The 22,434-nt window shown below is 35.5% G+C and overlaps 1 protein-coding gene across 1 annotated transcript in view; it reads left to right on the top strand.

The window, feature by feature from the left end:
- The window catches only part of ITGBL1 (integrin subunit beta like 1), a 177,970-nt gene extending 155,536 nt beyond the window's left edge, over positions 1 to 22,434 (top strand). Inside the window, exons 9-11 of the mRNA XM_016123151.2 lie at positions 12,463 to 12,609; positions 18,840 to 18,953; positions 19,973 to 22,434. Of these exons, the coding sequence (XP_015978637.2) occupies positions 12,463 to 12,609; positions 18,840 to 18,953; positions 19,973 to 20,064 (353 nt within the window). The 3' untranslated portion in view covers positions 20,065 to 22,434. The remainder of the gene's footprint in view (positions 1 to 12,462; positions 12,610 to 18,839; positions 18,954 to 19,972) is intronic.

Genomic DNA, 22,434 nt, shown 5'->3' with positions numbered 1-22,434 from the left:
AAGCCCAGGATTTGAGCCCTGACGTTCAGTTCACAAATCTTTCCCTATATCACAGTTTTTCCCAGGGTAACATCAAACCGTTTTAACTTTATCTCACTATTACTTTTAGTTTAGATTGTCCCTTCACTGGTATTAGTTACCAGAAATATCTAAGCAGATTACAGTCCCTTTTTGTTAAGTAGATTATATACTACTCATTTAATTCATACACTCACACACACACAAACATATATATATACACACACACGCATACCCCCCCCACACACACACACTCTTGGCAACAAGAAAGTACCATATACATGTCTTGCCCTCATTATCATTGCCGTTTTCTCTGACATGCAGTACCTCTACCTCACATAGGTCTTCTTGCCCATCTGCTTTGGTGACTTGGTTGAAATGGTTGATATTGTAGAAACCTGTTACAACTGCATCTCCTTTACACATTCCAGTGAGTACATTTTTTGCTTTCCTTGCTATTCACTTCTTCATCTTTACTCTTATGATGGTCAGTTCTATTGCTTGGAAAGGGATAATACAGGAAGGGGGAGGCAAAGATGTCCCCATCAATGGCCTGTTTATGTTTATCCTATGTAACATAAAACAGAAAAGTTATATGCGATTCACTATCCACACAGATACTCTGTTAGTGTTCCTCAACAAAGGAAGTGAAAGATACAGTCAATTTTTGTTTTCATGGTAGTTATGGTCTATAAAGTCGCAGCAAACACTGAATTAGTGAATACTGAATCATTGCTCCTAAGGAAATACAGAGCTAAGTTCACAGCATTTTCATCAACCGATCAATACATAACCTTGTTTTATGTGTGTTTCTGTTTAAAGACACATTGTATAATACCCAGTTTATTTGTTGACACTCAACCCGTGGCCAACAGACCTGTAACTCATGCTTGAACAAAGATTATATAACACATAGTTTCTCCGTAAGGCACATTACAGACTTTTTGTGCTTAGGAACCCTAGATAGCACTTCAGCACTATACTTAGGGGTTGTCTTAAACATTGAAATCACCACCAACAACAAAAAAAACCCAAAATGTGAAAAGTGTGGCATTAAATATATTGCAGAAAAGACACTAGTTTACAGTATAAGAACTGAAACAAGAAGGCAGGGTGTGACCTCTTTTGACCTTAGCGAGAAATGTGAACCTCAGGCAGCTCTCTCTCTCTCTCTCTTTTTTTTTTTTTGCCATTCCTCCTATTTTCTCAAATGACCTCTAAAGCTTCATGAGTATTGATGTGGGAACTACAAATAAATTTTAGTGAGTAGGCGAATTCTCCAATATGGGATCTGCAAATAATGAAGATCCACTGTAATTCACGTGAAACCTTACTGGAAACATGACCTCTCACTTTAGATTTGCACTTGCCCTCAGATTGTGATTTCTTTACAGCTTCTAAAGGTACTTTGATTTTAATTCTAGTTTGTAAGCATTGTTTCATAGAAGGAATTATATGAGCCTTAACCATTATAGTCTTGTATTTTGTTTATGTTTCTGTAAGGAAAATACAAGAGACACACTGTTAATTAAAATATTTGAAACCTATAGTAATTTCAGTACTATACAACATAGTAAATCAATTGCTAAGAAGATCACAAGTTCCCATGCCTTTCATAAACATTTATGTAAATGTACTTTAACATTTAGAAATATAAATGACAATAGAGTATAGTACTTAAGACTATAGAGAGGTTTTCTTGGTTCTAACCCTGGCTGTTCCACTTACTACCTATATGACTTAAAGCAATTTACATAACCCCCATTTCTCATCTTTAAAATGATGATCATGTGAGATTATGTGAGTTAAGATAGTACTTGACAAATAAGTGTTTTATATATATATATATATTATATATATAATATAATATATTATTATCATTATTATTATATACATACAGAGAGAGTGACAGACATAACCAATTCAGGCAGAAATTTATGTAAACTCTACGGGATATGTAACAGAGGTTCCCGATTGCTTGTTAATTCCTTTTGTAACAACAATTTATTAGAAACTGTGACTGTCTGGTCTTCAATTTTAGATGGCGTGCATGATTTCTCCTTTCTGTTCTTTTTGCATAAAGCAGTCTTTCTCCTTACACTTGACACTGACCTATTAAATCAAAGTGGCCGTCACTCATCTCAGAAGTATTTTTAGTACCTATTACACAGTAGTGCATCTTCCGTGGGGTACCTTTGCATGAACTTACCCAAGCATGCAGCACAATTAAGAAGACAATAGCCATTAGGGTTCCTCAAGCTACAATATGCATTGTCAAACTTTCTGTATTTCTCAGTCTATCTAAAAATACTTGTTATCATAAGGAAAACCCTCTTATTATTTAGAAATAGCCTGTCACATATATAGCACATAATAATTACATCAGCAAATACTCATTGCATGTTTATTCCAGGTAAAATCCTGCACTGCCTGCTCCCCAAACACACTCATGCCCCTAAATATTTTTTATTTCTGTGATTTCATGACCCCTGATCTGTATGCTAGCATTCTTCTTGGTTCAATCTTAAATTCATGGAAACTTGCTCTTTCTCCAGCTAATCCACATAACTGACTTTTCCTGGGTTTATTAATAATTCCTAGTTGCCCAAATCCTGGGTTGTTTCCAGTTCTCATTCTACATGACCATTTTTTAGCATACAATTGTGGTTACTCTACTCTGAAAACTCCATGATACATGGTCTCCTTCCTAGGCCTGAGAAACACCTTTCCTACCCTTGTCTTCTCTAACTTCTCTCTTAACCACTTAATTTCTTTTTCTTTCTAATCTTCCAGAGTTTACTAATAACTCATACTTTCTCCTTGAAATGGCTTTGGATGCCTTTTCTGTGTACTGTTTGTTGTCTTCAAGTAGGCTCAGCCTCTTCTGCTTTTATCATTAGGTCAGTGTTTCTCAGGATGATTTCTTAACATCATTTCCCCTCTTCCCTCCCCCCCCCCACCTCGCCTCAGTCTCTTCTTTGCAAATTTTAATTAAGTATTTTTATATGGAAATTCTTCTAAATTCTGTATTTTTAAAACTGAAATAATTATTTACTTCTTCATTAATTCAACAAATATTTATTGAGTCCCCACTAATTGCCAGCAGTAGAGATTCAGTGGTGCATCTATTGAAGCTTATAATTGAGCTCAAAGGGTGGACATTGACAAAAGAATGACAGTGAGGTAAAGGGTCTGAAAAGAGAAGCACAAGTTTAACAGGAACATACATAATAGGGAAGTTTAACATAGACCGAATGCTAAGGAAGGCTTCTCTAATGCCTTCATATCTGGGTAACAACTGTATGATGTATAGTATCTGCCTAACATGTATCAAAAAGCTAAGCATCACAACAACCACACTTGGATGCATTGAACTTAGCCAGGTAAGGGGAGGTGGATACAACACAGCAGTCACAGAGAACAGTGAGCACCGAGGCATGTGGAGGAACGAGAGAGTGACATGTGTAAGGAACATTTGAGAACCAGAGAGAAACCCTGTATGATTGTAGATTAAAAAGCAAATGAGAAAAGGGTGCAACATGTTTTATAAACCGTGTTAATGATTCGGGGCTTTACTCAAAGTATGATAGAAAGCCATAGATGGGGTTTAAATGAGGCAATAACATGATCACTCTATTTAGGAAGTGTCTCTGGCTGCTAGGTGAAGTATGATTTGTTGGGAAGAGTATGAGTTTGTGAGGTTCGTGGGTATTCACTCACAAATATGGATGTTGAGAGTTAAGTCCTGGTGAGACATGAAGGTGGTTTAGCTAGATGCAGGGTAATAGCGATGGAAAAACTTGAATGTATTAGAAACAATGTGGACAACAAGCTAACGAAACCCTTTACCTTACTGCAAGAGACTCTGACTCTCTGTTAAACAACTAGCTCCAGTTCCCTGAAAATAAATGAAGATGGTATATGCCAATGTTACCAGACAACATTGCTCATGGTAATAGGGATCTATGAATGATACAATTCAACTAGATAGAAAAGGACTATGAATGAACTACAAAAGTCTCATGGAAATGCCAATCTTTTGGCATCCATGAGTGCCATGGTTCTGCCAATAGTCACATCACTTGCAGGATTTCTGGAAGCTGTACTTAGGGAATTGTTAGAAAAGATTTTGGCTTCAGTGGAGTATAAAGCTTCTCCTAAACCAGAGAAGCCTCAACAACTGTGCAATATGGATCTCATTTCTGGGCATCTGGGCTGTGTTATCTGAAGAGAAAGGAATCCCCAGACCACTATCCCGAACTCTCACATTCAAGAACTGCTACAAGGGCTCCCATGGCGAAGAAAGCCTGACACTGTCCTGTTGCCAGAATGTGATTCTTCTCCCATATCTTTCTAAGGATACTAGTGCCAACTGTCAATATAAATGCTTAGTTGAACTTAAGAGCTCCCCTCCCCCCCACACCCCACCTCTGCAACCGCCATCACTGCCTTTGGAATACAAACAGCTTTTGTAGAAATTCATAATTGAATGATGTGAGTGAGGGGCAGGGTAAAATCAGGAATGAATTCCAAGTTTCTGGTTGTAGCAATTGGATGGATGGAGGAGACTATGCTTTAGTTGTACCAATTGTCTCCATTTATTAGAAAATGATTTCTTCATAGAAGACAATTAGAGATGAAGAAACTTCAATGCGTTATGATTTGTTTCTTTTACTTGCCATTTTATTCCTTATTTTTGCTTCTTCTGAATAAGTTCTTATCATTTTTCCATTCTTCCATCGTTCTTCCAAATCATGTTTAGGAAGCCTTTCTGAAATTATTTTATGCTTCCTTTATACTGTAATACCTCCATTACAACATGATGACCTTTTACTGTAAGTGTTCTTGTGTCTCTTTTGTTCAAGTCTATACAGTTTTCATGGATATAATCAAACTTTCTCTCAGAAAAATTATTGTAACCTCCAATTTAGGATAAATGTTGATGCTCAAGAACTTTTTTGAATAAATTATAAATTGAAGGAATCACAGATAAGGGGAGTGGAGGAGTGCACACAATAGTTTTTCTAGTTTTGGATCAGAGAATTTTTCAAATTGGAATTAACATGGGTCTTGAAGAGCTAATATTTAGAGGTGGTAAAATTGTATGTGAACATTTTAGGCCTGGGAAAACTAAGCAAAGGCACAAAAGTGAAACAAATATTTGACATGTTGAAGGAATATATTTATTTCATTTTCTTACTTTGAGTTCTTTCTCAGCTGCTCTTGAATCCATCTTAGGGAAAGATTTTTTTCAAACTACTCATTTAGCATTTATGATAGATATTATTTTATTTATTTTACTTTGCTCATCTTCAAATATAAGGAAATTTTAAAATACTTTTAAATTAATGTTTTTCTTTTTAACACTTAAAATAAGTAATAATATAAAGAAAAATATAAAGAAGAAAATTAAAATAACCTGTAAATCCAAATCTGTCATCCAGAAATAATATCTAGTGAAATTTCAATGTATTTCCTTTTAGTTTTTTTTTTTTTTAATTTTTGAGGGTTAGAACTTTTTCTTTTTTAGAATCTAGATTCATGTTTTTTCTTCTTTGTGTATTTTGATATTTTTTTCTAGAAGAAAGTCCACATTCTATGGTGTATTCAATTGCTTTAGTGTGTATATGTGTATATACTTGCTACGTTTTTTTCATATAAGATTTAAGTGAGTAAAAGTAACCATTTTCTTTTAAGCTAAGTAAGGCAGTACCATCCAGCAAGATGAATATGAACCTCATATTCTGTCAAATCAACATTTGGATTCTAGCTCTATTTCCTGCTTCTTGTAGTAACTTGGATTGGTTGTTTAGTCTCTCTACCTTGGTTTACTCATGTGTACAGTAAGGTTAATAAAGTCTACCTATTGGCTTTGTGCCTGGTACTATGTGCCAAGTGGACATTCGAAGAATATCTTATATATGTAGTGGAAAGTAAAAGACGGAAGTGTCCATCTCCATACCAGGACAAAACAATACATCTATCTTAGGTATCTCGGATCACTAGCTACAGGGTGTTTTGGAAGGAAGTTGGTATCATACAAATCAGCAGTTCTGTGTATCAGGGAAGGAATGGCAGGTAGTTTGTTCAAAGTATTTAGTCTCTTCATCATGTGGCAGTCAGTCGTGAATAGATCTTGCTACTATGAGTGTTTGGAACTCACTAACATCCTTCTGGTGTGGCTTCAGAGGAGAACAAAATTAAGAATCATTAATTTGGGTTATTTTCTCAGTTTACTTCCAAACACTGAGCTATAGTTTCTGTAGACTTTCAGATGAAAGGATTAACTAGAACCCTGTGTATTCACTGTGTGGTCAGAGAGCAAATGCAGGTCCCTAACTCTACAACAGTGACTGCCTGAATATTTTAGTAAACAACAAATAAATAAAACCAAAAACATCCATAAACCTACCTAATCAACTAGTACATGAAAACTAACGGCCAATGTTGTTTATCCATCTTCCTAACAATAACACTAAAGATGATTAAACCAATTCTGGAAGACTGTGATAAATTAGAATTGTACCTGAAGGTGAATGTAAGTAATTACATAATTATAAGCAGTTCCGTTTTGATTACACCAAAATTACAACCTGAAAATGAGAGTCATGAAAATGATTGGGAAAAAAAAATTATGATGAAATAAGACCATTCTCCATTTGATTAACTTATTGATGAGTCATGTTCAATGATCATAGATCAAATACGGACCATCTCAAAACATCTTCATTAACAATAAAAATTTTACGGGACCTATAAATGCATGGAATTTTAAAATTAGATAAGTCACTACTGAAAAAACATGCTTTGTTCACAGTGATAGTCCCCAAGATGTATTCATTGTTTAGTAGCATGTGATTTGAAGATTCCACGAAAACATACTGTGTACATGTTGGCTCTTGTGTGTTTAATTGTTTTAGCCTAAAATAAACTTAATCAGAGACCTCTCCCCTGTACCGCATATACCCAAGGTGAGAATAAGAAATGGACTGGTTATTCTTATTCTTTTTCTTCTTTCTTCTGTGTTCCTGGAATAGCTGCCCATGAGTCCAATTTAGAAAACAAGAGGGGATAATGAAGAGGCACCTTTTAATTACACAATCAGTTCACATTTCTTCAGGGAGTTCTTTAGTTTGTGGTTGCAATTTGGAGATTATGCATCCTGAGATGAGTGCAGTGATCCCTGGCACTGCTGGGTTTCTCATATTAAGGAAGACCTCAGGCCACTCACTCAGGCCAAGTCTTTTTTAGCTGGACAACATAGTCAGTTGTGGAATTGTCTCCAAATTACATCCTAAAATCAGAAACATCTTTCCTGAGTTCGTAAGTGTACCAGTTAGGACTCATGTTGGACGAAGGTAATTGACACAGATCAGTCTGCTAGATGTCTCTTCGAAGATGGATGTTGAGGTGACTGAGAACTGTCAACATCTCACACTTCTGTCTTCACTTCCACTCTGCCTTTCCAGTATGACTTTTATATTCATGCTCATAGAAAACCTCCAGTTGTGTCTATTTCCCAGGAAAGAAGAAAGGGGAAGGAAAAAGGGCAAAGGACAAAGGACATACACTGACTGAGTCTGTCTCAGTTCCATTGGAAGACAATCACTTTCTTGGTAACCCAGGAGATTTCTTTTTATATCTCATTTATTAGTGCTCTGTATTTCGGGTGCCTCTAGGCCAAAAGGAGTCTGAGTAATCAAACATATTCCAGATAGACATAGTATCACTTGGGAAAAAAAATCAAAACACAAAAAACAAGTATTCTAATATTAACAAGGGGAGAAGAATATTGGGCAGATAATATGTCATATCTTAAACAGTTAGAATCCATTCATGGCTCAGTTTCCTAATTGAGAAGCATTGTTGCAATGATTTAAGGAAATGTGTCTCTGAGCCAATGAATTTCATTGGAAAAAGTTATTGTCTAGAGCAGTTGTATCCAACAGAACTTTCAGAAATGATGAGAATGTTCTAAATCTGCATTATTCAGCACAGCAGGCATTTGTCACATGTGGCTACTGAGCATTTGAAATGTGACTAGTGCAACTGATAAACTGAATTAAAATTTTTATTTAACTCAATAAACTTAAACTGGACAACACAATTCTAGAGTGTTGGCAAATATTTTGTTGTGTGGGACGGAATAAGAATAGGAACAAAAATCACTGATGGGAGTACCAGATCCAAGGAGGTAATTATCTAGGAGAGGATGAATGGTACTGAAAATGGAGATGAAATTGAAAGCTACTTGCCTATGTGAGAACCTGAAAAGTCAAGTGAACGCAGATTTAATATGCTTCAAACAATTCATTATGCTAACTCTTTTTACAAGTTCATTCTAGAATTATCTACTGTACACTTATATGAAGATAACATCACTGGATTCTATTACCAAGTAGATATTGTCCTCACTTAATTTTATATTTCGACAATTCTGCCACTTTAGGTGTTCTACTCATAGGCCTGGGTGGCAACAGAGTAGGGCTGGTCCAGCAAAAGCTGACTAAACTACTCTTACGGTCTCCTTTTTTAAAAAAACTTCAAGTTTCAGGAACATTCCACTTGGTAAGCCTCCTTTAATTTCTCCTTTCTCACCTTATAAGACAACTCGATCATCTTATTTTTCTACTTCTGTACTGAATATGCCTACTTGCCTGGCTCCTCCTCATCTACCTTAGCCCTAAATATTGGAATTTCCCAAAACTTACTTCTCCGTAGGTGAGCTAATTCACTTCCAAAATTTTAAATGCTATTTATTGATTGAAACTACAGTATGTACACTCCTAGCCCTAACCTGCCCTCAACACCAGGCTCATGTCAACTGCTTCCTTGACCTCTCCACTTGGTTGTCTTAAGAGTAAGGTAAAAGAAAACAAAACATAAATAAAATGACAAAATAAAATGCAACCACTGCAAATGCCAACTACTGGTGAGTATGGAGAACAAATGACTTGCATATATTATTCTGTGTGTTACTTGTCACAACCACTTTCAGAAGCTCTTTGGTAGTATCTCCTAGGGTTGGACTCACACATGCTCTAAGACCCCAAAATTCTACTCTTGAGTAAATGCCCCCCCCAAAAAACTACAAAAAAGAAAAATGAGTATCTCAAACACAAGAGGCTCAAAACAGCTGAAGTTGCTCTCAACTTCCCCATCCTGCGGCTTCCATAACACTATTACTTACAATATTTCTCTATCCAGAGCACTTGTTCTTTTTTTCTCTCGTCTGTCACATCCAGTTCAATAAGTCTCACAGGCACCGCTACCAAAATAGATCCCCCCTCACTTCTCTTTTTTGCAATGCCACCATCCTACTTTAAGCTTCCATCACCTTTCACTTGTACTACTATAATACTCTCTCCCTTTTCACATAGTCAATTCCCAGCACAACTTAATCTCTCCCATTTTGTTGCCAAAATAAATGTGTAAATTGTAAATTATATCACATTTTTCTTGCTTAACACTCTTCTATGATTTCCTTTTTCTATTATAATAAAATTTAAACTCCTTACCAAAAATAAAGTTTTCTGTGTTCTCATTCTTGAATATTTTTCCTACTTTATTATTTATTCCATTTTTCTTAATCATTATTCTTTGAACACATTTCCTTTTTTTTTCACTGTCTGTAAGATGCCAAGTTCTTTCTTATTCCCAGAAATTTTCATTAGCTTTCCTAGAACATTGCCTCTCTGGCTCCTTCTCATGGCTGGGTGTCACGGAGCCCACCCTTCCCTGACTACTCTGGTTAACAGTGTTCTCACTGTCGAATATACTAGCACCCTTTTAAATTCTTACACAGCTCAAGTGCATTTGTTTACTCATTGTTACTTCTTTTCTTTCCTGGCAGACAGTAAGCAGCACAAGGGTAGTTCTAGTATTGATGCCTGGTGCACATTAATAGCTCTTAAATGAATGACTAAAATTACAAGAATTTAAAAAGATGTTATTGAAAACTTAAAAAAAAACTTTTTTAACTAAAAGGAAGTCATGCAAATGGCAAATCAAAACATATAAATACCAGTGCATTTTGACTGTTGTCTGGCTAGATGCCAACTTAACATTGTAGAAAGATAAATGAAGTAATAAATAAAAATAATTAACTATCATTGAATATATGAAATGGGAGAAGAGGAGAGAGAAAGGCTGGAAAAATAGCTTGGGATTCTATTTCAGGAACCTAAAACATAAGGAAGCCTAAAGTAGCTAAATTTCATTTCATAAACATTAGGGAGTTACATAGCACTAGGTCTCAAGACTGTGATGTGAGTAATGTGGTGCTACAGGAAGCTGTGAGCAAGAATATTGCAGAAAGACATGATAAGAATGTTTCTCAAAGTTTTACGATGGTGATATGAGTAGATATTTTGGAGGTAGTTTCAATGGGACCTGGAAGCTCTTTAGATGAGGAGAGTAAGGGAAATTCAAAAGTGATACAAAACATTTTGATCTGGTTGACTGGAAGGAAAGTTTTATCATTAAAATAAATGGATAATACAGAAGAGTAGCTTTAGAAAGAAACTTATATGCAGATCTAGAAGTATTAATTTTGGATGCTAGTAGAACACAAAATATGGAATCACAGGAGTGGAATTTAAGAGAGATTTAGGGGCTGGTGGTATAGCCCTATGATAATTGTAGTTATCTGAAATCCTGTGATGTGATGAATTTTTCCAAGGACATTACAGAGAGATAAAAGAAGACAATTATAGATAGACAATCAGGGCACACCTACATTAATCAGGTCAGAAAAAAGTAGACTAAATAGAAAAGGACAATTGAAAGGTTGGGAAGAGTCTAATGTAATAAAAACCAATATAGGAGAGAAATTTTAAGAAGAAACTGCCCATAAATGTCAAGTATATCCCTTAAAATTTTGCAGCAGCTAAAAAAATATAAGAGTTAAGAAAAGGCTTCTAGATGTCTCAAATTCATCATCTTTATTTCCCAAAATGGAATATAGAGGCAATGTGACACAATGGAGAAAGAGTAGGCACTGAAATCAGAGAAACTGGAGTTGAGTTCTGATTCTGTGTGGCTGAACAATATGATAAGGGGTAAAATTATTATATCTCTCTGAGCTTCAGTTGCTTGACTGTAAAATCGGCATAATACTTGACTCGAAGAGCTGTGAGATTAAATTCAGTAAATCAACATGTGGATAAAAAGAGTCTCTTGGAAACAGGCCTATTAATCCAGGTTCCTTTTGAGTTTGTCTCCCAATAACTTTGTTTTTCATAACTTTCAGATGATCATGTGTTATGTAAAAACCTTACTTGGGTTTCTGGGGGGTTAAGTTAATCATGACAATGAATTGCAAACAATTAAGCATTGGCCACTAATCCCATCTTGTGCAAAGCTGAATGTAGGAAGAGGTAGATGGAATTGTTTTACTCTCTAAGGTTCTGCCAGAGCAAATGGTCAAAACAGAATACTGTCAACAGATCCAGAGGGGCTGATCAGTCTGAATGATGATTTCCTGTGTCTCTGGGAGGGACAATTGTATCCATAATGCCTGATTTTGTATATCCTAGTGCCTAGTAAAATGCTTTGTTTATAATAGATACTCAGTAACATTTTGTCAAACAAATAATTGTTTTGTTTGTTCTATTTGGAGCCATCTGGTTGTAAGGTAATGCATATAAAGGAAAAAGAATAAGGTATTGATTGGAGACAAATTTAAATGGAAGTTGATACAATCTAATGGGGTGTTGGTGGCAAGCAACTAGACAAATGTATATGCTGGTGAATAACTGTCAAAAATAAAACACTGTGTATATTACCAAAAGATAGACTTCCCAAAATATAGGAGCCAGTGAGAGAAACAAAAGGAAAAAAAGTTAAAGATATAAATCTAAGCCTCAGGATGGTTTTAACATCTATGCAATAATAGATATCATTACTTATGTCTGTTCTTATTAGTAAGTAGAGAGTTACACAGATAAAGAAATGTAATACTGGATGCCATTCTTGCAGAAATTGACCCTTTAATTTTATTAGTAAACAATAGGAAAACAATCAATAAATGCTCAAGCAATGGTCACTTGACTAGCTTTGCCCATTGGTCTGAATGTCATGACGTGAACAATGATGAAAAGCACGAACACTCTATACTGATAAAAATGCAAATGAAGATGTATTCTGTATCAAGAATAGATGGTAAAATTCCATTTTAAATTGTTTCAAAATTTCTTTCTCTCTGGAGTCCTTCTCCTAAGCTACATCGAAGAAATGTATTATATGAAGCTAGAATTCTGTTGTGAAATTCTTTTAAAAGATTACATGCCCAATTGACTATGCATAAAGAAAAAGTGTGTTTGCTTGAAGGAAAGTGTGTTTGCATGAGAGCCTATGGTTTATATATTTCTTTCTTAAAAACTGTGATTTGGCTGGATATTTGCCCATCTCCTTCTCTTACCCCACCCTGTGATTGCTTCACAGGCCACGGCACATGCTCCTGTGGTCGCTGCGTTTGTGAGAGAGGATGGTTTGGAAAGCTCTGCCAACATCCCAGGAAGTGTAACATGACGGAGGAACAGAGTAAGAGTTTGTGTGAATCAGCAGATGGCATATTGTGCTCAGGAAAGGGTGAGTATCTCTGCCGGAGCTTGGACTGGATCCTTATTGTGACACATGGTTTGCGCAGCAACCGTAGCAACTTTTTCATACTGCACTTTGTGTGAATGAAAACCACTCTGTCCTCTACTTACACCAGCCTTTAAGCTTGAAAGTTAACCACTTGAAGTTTAGTATTTAAGAATATAAAATGTGTAAGATAGGTTTCATGAGAAAAGATCTTCAGTCACTTGTAGTAGACAACCTTGCTGCTAAATAAAATAGAACTAATAATTGTTTAAAGAAGAAAGTACAATAAGGTATACTCGGTATTGAATAGACCAAAAAAAAAGGTAAAAGGATAGTTCTTGAGTCCACCTGTGAAAGAGCAGAGCCCAAAATTGCAGGAAGTCACAGGATTTTCACTAAATGTTCGGGAGCCACCCTGCCAAAACTAGATGTTAGGGAGCTTCCCAGCTCTTTTCTTCAGCTCAGCCACCTCCTTGCAGAACAGACTACCCCCTTTTCAGATAAAGTGCAGCTACAGCTGAAGCTGCATTTACCTTTCAACACTACCCTGGGTAAGAAGTGGCACATAAATATATTCCTGAAGAAGACACAGTGAAGCAAAGTGGATCCACTGATTAGTGATGGAGGAGGCCTCAGAAGCAAGATGCGCTATGTGGATGTACTTTACCTGTCACTCAAGGCCAATGCTATCTGGTTGAAGGAGGCATCTTGACATAAGTGCAAAGATAAAACCAGATGGATGCTGTGACCACATATGGTGCCAGAAAGAAGGCTGAAAATTGATACAAACATGCTCATTTCAATAGACAACCATGTCCTTGGTTTCCAGGAATTCTTTGTTTGAGACTGGTGTTTACAGTGCTCTGGCAAGGAGGTCATGACATCAACCTAATGCAATTACAGCAGCCAGGTGGCACTTAAATGAATTTAAAGCGATCACTTTGTTCCCATTTGTTATATTAAATTCATTCTAATTCCATGTTCCAAACAAATCTCACACCAGCTCAGTCCTTAGGGGCCTTCAACTTCTGCAAACACTTGTTTTAGGTTCAAGGTCTATGGGGAGAACTGAAAAGGAGGAAGGAGAGGTTAAAAGGAAGAGGAAGAGGGAAGAATTTTCAGTGGAGGAGATTAACAAAGAGAGCAGGAAAGGGTCTAGGAGTAAAATTAACCTTCAAGGGAGAAGCAGAAGGGAAAACAATACATGTTTTCAAATTGGAAGGGAGTGTTCTCCCTATCAAAAAGTTGTGAGAATGATTAACTTGTCTGAATTAGATTTTTATTTCTGAATATAGCTCTAAATACAAAGCCCTAGAGTTTAAATACTGTTTCATTGGTTTTCAAAATGGTGCTGTCCTTGGAATAAGGATATTAACTTTTCACAGAAACTTTACTGAATGACAAAATCCATTTGTATTATAACACTACGGTGCTTGTTTATAGATGTTTATTTTTTAAAAAATCAGCCATTTTGTGCATGTACATGCATATGTGTGTGTGTAAATCAAACACGGAATCAAATCATTAACATTGCTCATAAGCAGGTCTTTACTAAGTCGTGTCCAATTTCAAGTATAGGAAGAGAACACAAAGCCATTCTCACTAGTGTAGTGAATGCCAGTCTGTAATTTCCTAAACTGAATTTCCTGCAAAAAGAGTAGTTTCTTTTCAAAAAATAAACGTTCTTATTGGAGTCACTACATTCTGAGGAGAGATTTTCATTTTTCAGCATCATAAATGTAGAAAATACCAAAAAAAAAAATATGATTTGACTAAATATTGACCTAAACGGTATTTCTCAAAACAAAACAAGAAAAGCTCTCTAGTTAATGCCTTTTCGAATTGTTGGCTTTGGGCGATGGAACTCTATCTAGAGATCAATGAATGGTTGAACACATATATTCTAAATGATTTGTTTATTCTTCAATGGGTAGAGAGTTTTCAGTCTTTAAACTCAAAAGTGAATGTAAAAGCTGCCTCAAGCCCACGTATTTTGAGGCCGGTGTTAGTGATGACTGTGGCCACCCCATTGTTGGCAGCTGCCATCATTGTGTTCCTTTCTTTCCTCTTATTCTGAAGACAGCAGTGCTGGATTATAAAATAAAGTGTCTAAAGCTGAGATCATGGAACTGTGTTCTTTTGTAGGCATGGAAGATAGTGGAGATGTAGCAGTTATTCTTGTCTCCATGGAGGGTACCACTCCACCCTCCACCTCAAAAACCACAGGAAAAGTAACATGAAATTGACTAAGGGTCTTCAATATGGTAGCCGAAAAGAAACTTATTTTAAGTTATTTGACTGGGGCCATGTACTTCTTGATAGATTGCATGGACTTGCCAGAATTCCATATACTTTTTCTTGACTTTGTAAATAAAAATCCCTCACCCTGATTATTACAAAGGAGATCAGAGCATTTTTCATTCTCTGACTATGGGACAAATATGAGTGGTGGGCCTGAGATCACAATAGCACACAGCAATTAGTAGCCTGTACCCAACTAAATGTTTCCATCCGAAAGACAGATCCAAAACATGAGCTTCCGTGAGCTATGAATAAAGTCCATCACCTCAGGAGACGATGAAGAAATAGCGTTTTATTTCTTTACAAATTTATAGCCAAGACAATAAATCACTCCATAGAAAAATTTAAAACAAGATACATTGTTGTGACCTTCATAACAGATGGAGTAGTTAGTACAATAGTGAAAACTGCCTGCTGGGATGTCAGGTTGCAGCATTTTGTCAGGCTCCATGAATGAAAAAAGAAGTCCACTTTATTAATGGGGCAGCTAACAAAGATGCCTTGCCCTTAGACTCAAATTATTTTTGTGAATAACCAGAGAGATGAGCTTAGGGCCAGGTATCCCCTAAGTTTAGCTACCTTTGCAGAACACATCATATAATTCATAGGCTGTTTGTTTGTTTGGGCATTTATTTATTTATATCCAAGAATACATGATAACCTTTTAACCTTGGTAATTTCAACCTAGATCCAGATCATCACCTCTAATATTCTTAATGATATTGCATGACAGTGGCTATCACTGCATGTCATTAAATGTCTCCTTAGGCTCTCACAATGATACTGTTGACTCTTATATCCAAACAAGTCCGCAGTACACCCACCCACCCACTATCCCTCACCTCCACTCAACTCTTGTTCATTCTTCATGCCTGAAAAGAGACAGTGTAAAAGTTATGCTCCAGAAAATGGCCTTAGACTAGTGTTCTTGCTGCCTCACCCAATATAGCTGTCACTCAGATTAGAAAGAATGCACAACCTATTTTTGAAACTATATGGAAGTTCTTGTGAAATGGATCACAGATAAGCAGATAGGTAGATAGAAGAGTAGATTGAATTGGATTAAAATCTTAGGTTAACTATTGTAGATGGCCCTGGGCAATTCTCCCAGTCCTCTCTGTACTTCCATTTTCTCATCTGTAAAGGCAGAAGAATTTCATTTCTTTCCCCTTCTTAAGGCCAAAGGATGCTCTGAAGACAAATGAGAAAATGTGACTGATTTCCCAGGAATAAAAGACAGTAAACACAGAAGAGAGATTGGAGCATTCTTAAGGGTCCTTATACTGAGAAAGAAAATAAATGGATTAGTGGTGTCATGGTCATAAATTTACCACTCTAGAGTTCTAGCCAAGATGGCCCGGCTACTCCCTATGGTGGTCTGAGTCTTATGGACGTGAGTGGGTCCCAGCCAGCTAAGCTGAATAACTGGTCACCTCTTGACAGTCTTGTGGTTTACATCTGTCTGAGAGAATCCTCTCCCTAAGTTTTTCCTTTTCCAGAGATGGGCAATTTGACCCCCAGTTATTGATGAAAACAGCTAGAACACTCTACAACAAAGACGCTATATGTCATCCTAATAACTATCATACTGTGTTATTATTACATGCTATGCTATTTCTAGTTTCACAAGCAGTAGAAGAATTTCCTACCTCTAAGATGTACTGAGAATTGACAAACAGGAAAGAACAACACAGCTGGGGAAAATGTTGACCGAGAAAAGCTAGTTTTTCACAGCACATACAAAAATCAATCCCCATTTTTCATTCTAAGTATTTCAGTGACTAGTAGACTTTTGGAAGTGGATTTTACTTGTCAAATGGTCTATCAGTATGTACCATATTAACTTAGCTGAGCTTATCAGTTTTAGGAAAATACTCTACTACGGTCTGAAGCTAAGCATTCAAGAAACAAGAGTGGTGACTAAAATAATTCCAGAGTTGGAGGATAAGTTTAAAGATGAAATATCAGGTCTTTTCCTGAATTGGGGGGGGGGCAGTGGGGGGAAAGACATTCTAGGTGTAACACATGAATACCATGGATATATCAAGTCATTTACTTCTGCTTCTGTTGTAGAAAAAATTTTGCAATGTAAGGGTGATATACTATTTTAGAAGCAATTAAAAATGGTCAACTTCTTCAAAGAATATTTCTCCATTTATGGAAATAAAGCACCAAATATGGTGCCTTCTGAGGAGATGTTAATGAAAAGTCAATAAAATGCCCCAAGTGTTTGTTTGTTTTGTTTTGCTTGCAGATATAGTGTTAACCATTTGTAAAATGATCAGTTAAACATTGAGCATTTCTGTCCCTAGAAATTTGAAAGAAAGTCTAAAATAAATTTCTAAATAAAGAAGTTACCTGGATGAGACCACTGAATCTCACAGACTGACCTGGGAGGCCCAATTCATGGGTCTGAAGCAATCACCAGGCTATCAGTCACTCATTAGAACTGAAGGTTGTCTATTTTGCTCAAGAGCATGCAAATTAACCTAGACCCTCAGGAAAACAAGTCTAGACTAAATGAAATCATGCTATGGTTAGCAAGAAGTTAATAAATGTAAATAGTCTCAGCATATAAATAATTCTGACTACTCCCTTACCCTAAAAGGAGTGACAAGGAATCCCAAAAGTTTAATTTAGATACTGGGGATTCTTGCACCCAAAATGCATACACCAGTTTTCATGATGTGAAATATCACAAAATGCTAATGCCTGGGACATGATTATAGAAATCCTTTCATGATCTCAACAATAAATATAAATTCCTTTCTCTAACCATTTTTATTACCCAGGTAGTTAACTCATTTTTCAATCACTGTTTCATAAAAGCACTAATGATAGATTCCTGCCCTCTTCCAATATATTTTGAATTTGCCAAGTCTGGAATTTTGTTAAATGCATGAAAATACTTTTTCTACTTTACATTCTCTTATGGCAATAGCCATCTTTAGTAAAGAGTCCACTTATGAAACAGTAGAGCATCCAATCCAAGGAAACAGGAAAGAAGGGAAGTCCATCCTATGAGTGTTTCTTTTTTAATTTTAAAGTTCTCCTTACTGCTATTGTAGAAGTAATTTTGCCATGTGAAGGTTTTTTAGCCTATCATTTAAAGATATTTAGACTGAAAGAACTTTCTTCTCTTTTGACACCATTTATTTCATACATTTTCTTTTTTTATAAATGTACTATTAATAAAATTATTTCTCGGCAAACCAAAATACTTTTAATAGCCAATGAAGAATATTTTAACTAGGTAGGGGAAATGGACAAAGTAATGACAAAGGTGGTTGGATCTAGAGCCTCAAAAAAGATGAACATTTTGAGGGATTAGAACTATCCTTGATTATGGCAAGAAATTTGAGGAGATTTGATAAGTCAAATATACTCAAGTAAATGTGTGTGCACTTTTAGCACTTTAATGAACCACCCAATATGCAGGGATGTTTTTACTTTGAGAAAAACATATAAACAAAAATCCCAAATTATAATAATTTAGTAACTTTTAATTACAAAATGCATCCTCATTTAATATAACTTAGTATTAATTCTTTTAAAGAATAGATACCTTTAAAACTGATTCACTTGAGAAAAAGATTAAAAAATAACATCTATTTCTGAACACCTTTTTGGAAAGTCATCTATAAGAATCAACTACATTCTGCTCTCATTGACATTTCAACCAGACTGGGCCATGAAACATTTGCTCAAGGCTAATTGCAATTGTCTAGATCCATAATGAAGCTTTTCCTGGATAACCTTTATGAATTACAGTAAGTAAAGCTCCTCTCTGAGTAACTAGCTATTCAATAAACTTTTACCTTTGGAAGAGAGGTTATCAGAAACCTATCGTCAGTGCATTGATGGTATTCTATTCTAGACGGAAACCTTTATAATTATGTGGTGACAGCCAATAATATCCTTTTTGATTTCAGGTTCTTGTCACTGTGGAAAATGCATTTGTTCTGCTGAAGAATGGTATATTTCGGGAGAATTCTGTGACTGTGACGACAGAGACTGTGACAAACATGATGGGCTCATTTGCACAGGTGCTGTATTCACTTACTCTAATCGATCTATGCCACAGCTCACAATAAAAACAAATAGCACCCATTGCTTACTGCTGTAGATCTTGGGGCAGGAGAGCTTCCATGTTCAAGGGCTAACTATTAATGTAAGGTAACTATGTAAGGGGAACTGGGCATTTGGGAATAGCACTAACATTATTCCCAGGCATAGAAGAATGTGTGTGTGTGTGTGTGTGTGTGTGTGTGTGTGTGTGTGTGTATGTGTGTGTATCTCCAAATTATATGATTTGGGGGAAAATTTCACAAAGTAACCCCTCCAATGTACACATAGGTAGTTATATATTGAAAAATAAAATGATTCTCTTGACAAGCATTTTACTTTGAGAATGGAACCATTATTTTATACAGGTTCAAGGTACCACTAGATAGTTCAAAGATAGTTGATATGTTGGTTGGACTAATTGTGGGGATAAAGTTACAAAAAACTTTGGAGTGTAATTTCTTGAGTCTTAAAAATTGGTTATAAAGTACATCTTCTTAAAGTTGTAGGGGAAATACAGACATTTATATTCGTTCTTTCTGTTTGTAGCTTAAGACAAAAGGTAAAAATATTTGTGTGCCGTTAAGCTAGACATTCACTTTCTGTTCATTTCTACTACAAGGCTCCTCTTCTAGTTGATTACTCAGCCTACCTCATACTATGTCAAGGAGCTTTATATTTTTCAGCATTTATTCATTAAGTCAGACATAGCTTGTTTCCTACAGAAAATCAAAATTACGATATAGAAGCCCAGCTTGAGTGATATAGAACAGTCACTATTAGATCAATATAACCTAGATGATGGCACCAAATAGATGCTATTGTTTGAAAGATCATATTTCTCATAGCTGTTTAATAAGAAAATACTAAGATGGCCACACAATAAGAAAAGCATCAGGGAGTAATGAAACGGTTTTGGTTATAAACAGTTATGGTTTATAATAACATACTTTGGTGCATTTCAATCACGATAATGATTCTCTTATGCATTTTGTTGCAGGGAATGGAATATGTAGCTGTGGCAACTGTGAATGCTGGGATGGATGGAATGGAAATGCATGTGAAATCTGGCTTGGCACAGACTATCCTTAACAATTACATGGGAAAAGACTGGATTCTTATTTTTCCTATGCCATTAGAATATATAAATACAAGGGAAACCATATATAATCACCACGGGGACAGGTCAAACAGACTGTTGTATGTTTTTCTATTTCTGAATGCCTGAATGAAATCTAGGTACTCATTAACACTGAGTTAAGCAAACTCTAATGTAAATAAAACTGGAATGAAATTTTCTTCCATAATTTACATCGGTGGCTCGCAACAAGAGCAGCTTTGCCATCCAGAAAACATTTAGCAATATCTAAGACAATTTTGATTGTCATACTGGGTAGTGTGGGATGGTGTGCTACAGGCATCTAGAGGATAGAGGACAGGGATGCTGCTAAATATCTTCCAGTGCAGAGGACAGCTCCCCATGGCAAGGTGTTATCTGACTTCAAATGTCAATAGTGCTGGAGTTGAGAAATGCTGTAATACATGGTTGTTAGAAATCCATATCCCTACACAAGAAAGGACATTCTACTATCTAAGGAGAAGATATATCTTTACATAAATCTATCATTCATATTTTCCAGGTTTCCATATCACTCAACATTTCCATATGGGGACAATGAAGATAAACACACATAAAGTATAATCTCTGGGTAGGGAGTGGGGCAGAGGCCAGATCACCAGGGCTTTTGAAAACAACAGAAAAAAAACTGGTTATTTTTACTCATTAAGTCATTTCTCCAGTTTCAGTTTAAACTCACAAGATTCCCTTAAGATGAAAGAAATTATGAAAAATGTACAATTTAACATTTTTAATAAACAATGACGTAGTTGTTTACATTGTGCCAATATGTATTTACCAACTGAAATTAACACAAAAAATGAATTGTTATTTAAGAGTATTCATTTTCTGTTTCTAGAACATTTTTAAAACTGGGCAGGGCTTAAAAGGAATCTGATTTTTCAGTATTTAAGTTACTCTATGGTAACTTGCCTTTTAAAAAGACAGTATCTAGTTAGCTATACGATGGACCTGAAATACGCATTCATTTCTCTTAAAAGACTCTTATGTTTAAGGATACATTACTCACTGGAAAAGTAAAGTCATGCAAAGAAGTTGAGAAGAGATACTACGAAAAATGGCACCAGTCTCAAAAGCTCAGAGGGAAAAAAAACAACTAGAAATAGCTTAAATAGAACTTACAAATATTTACTCAATGATAGGAATAAAATGTTTATTTTCTTAATGGTGAAATTTTGCTCTGTATGAAATTCACAATTAATTATGAAAATGCGCAATAATCTGGACTTCCCTTACATATTTGCAGTTAAATCTACTTACACATGTTAGTTTAGGCAATTTTTGATTATTTAGATCTAAAAAGACCCACTTTTTTTCTAAATGTGAATTTTATTTTGTAAAATCCTAGAGTTATGTAACAAAATTATTTCCGTATTGTTTCTGATGGAATTTTTTACTCGGAAATTTTTCTTTATGTAAATATTCTAGAGTCATGGATTGGACTTCATAGGTCAAATAGCTAAAAATAAGGAAAATATGCATCTGCCAAGTTACTTTAATTTTAATATTGAAAATGACATGAGAAAATTTAACTGATATTGAGTTTTATAGTAGTAATAGTGTTCTCATACTTTAATGGATTTACAAAATTGTTATTTTTCCTGAGATTAAGGAGTGTAACCACATTAGTTGTATCCCTATTGTTGAGTATGTCAATTGAAGCATTTTAAGCTTCAAACACACCTATTATAATTATTTAGTAGCAAGATGGATGACTTTCTTGATGATGGATGCATTGGAATTTGTTATATTATCTATCCATCATAATACAAATGACATTCAGGGTCTCTATTGCAGAGCTCTGCTTTCTATGGAAAAAGGACCAGATACTAAATATGTTAGACTTTGTGGGCCACATACATCTCTGTTGCATATTCTTTGTTTATTTATGTTGGATAGTTTAAAATTGTAAAAAAGAAAAAAAAAAGCCTCATTCTGAGCTTCTGGGCCATAAAAAGAACAGATTGCAAGCTAGATTGGGCTCATAGCTCTATTGGAACTGCCCTTGATTTCTTATGTCTTTTCACATAACCCTAGGTGTGTCTTATTTTTCTTGGAATTATATTATTAATGCTTTTCATTAACAAAAACAATTACAACAAAAGTGTTTCTCTTTTTATATTTTAATATAAGAAAAATGTCCTCAGCATTTATGTTTTTAAAGAAAAAGTTTAGATATGGAGAAATGTTTATATTATAAATTTCAGAATGTAATTTGTCCAAATTTTTTGACAAACTGAAAATGTATTACAATCAGCTATATGCTGGGTTCATTTAGCTACAAATTATTGAGCTGAAACTGAGTTATGTCACATAGTACCTAA

The sequence above is a fragment of the Rousettus aegyptiacus genome, unplaced genomic scaffold (assembly GCF_014176215.1).
Source record: "Rousettus aegyptiacus isolate mRouAeg1 unplaced genomic scaffold, mRouAeg1.p scaffold_m13_p_11, whole genome shotgun sequence".
NCBI classification, from domain to species: Eukaryota; Metazoa; Chordata; class Mammalia; order Chiroptera; family Pteropodidae; genus Rousettus; species Rousettus aegyptiacus.
This window is presented reverse-complemented; position numbering and strand designations above follow the sequence as displayed.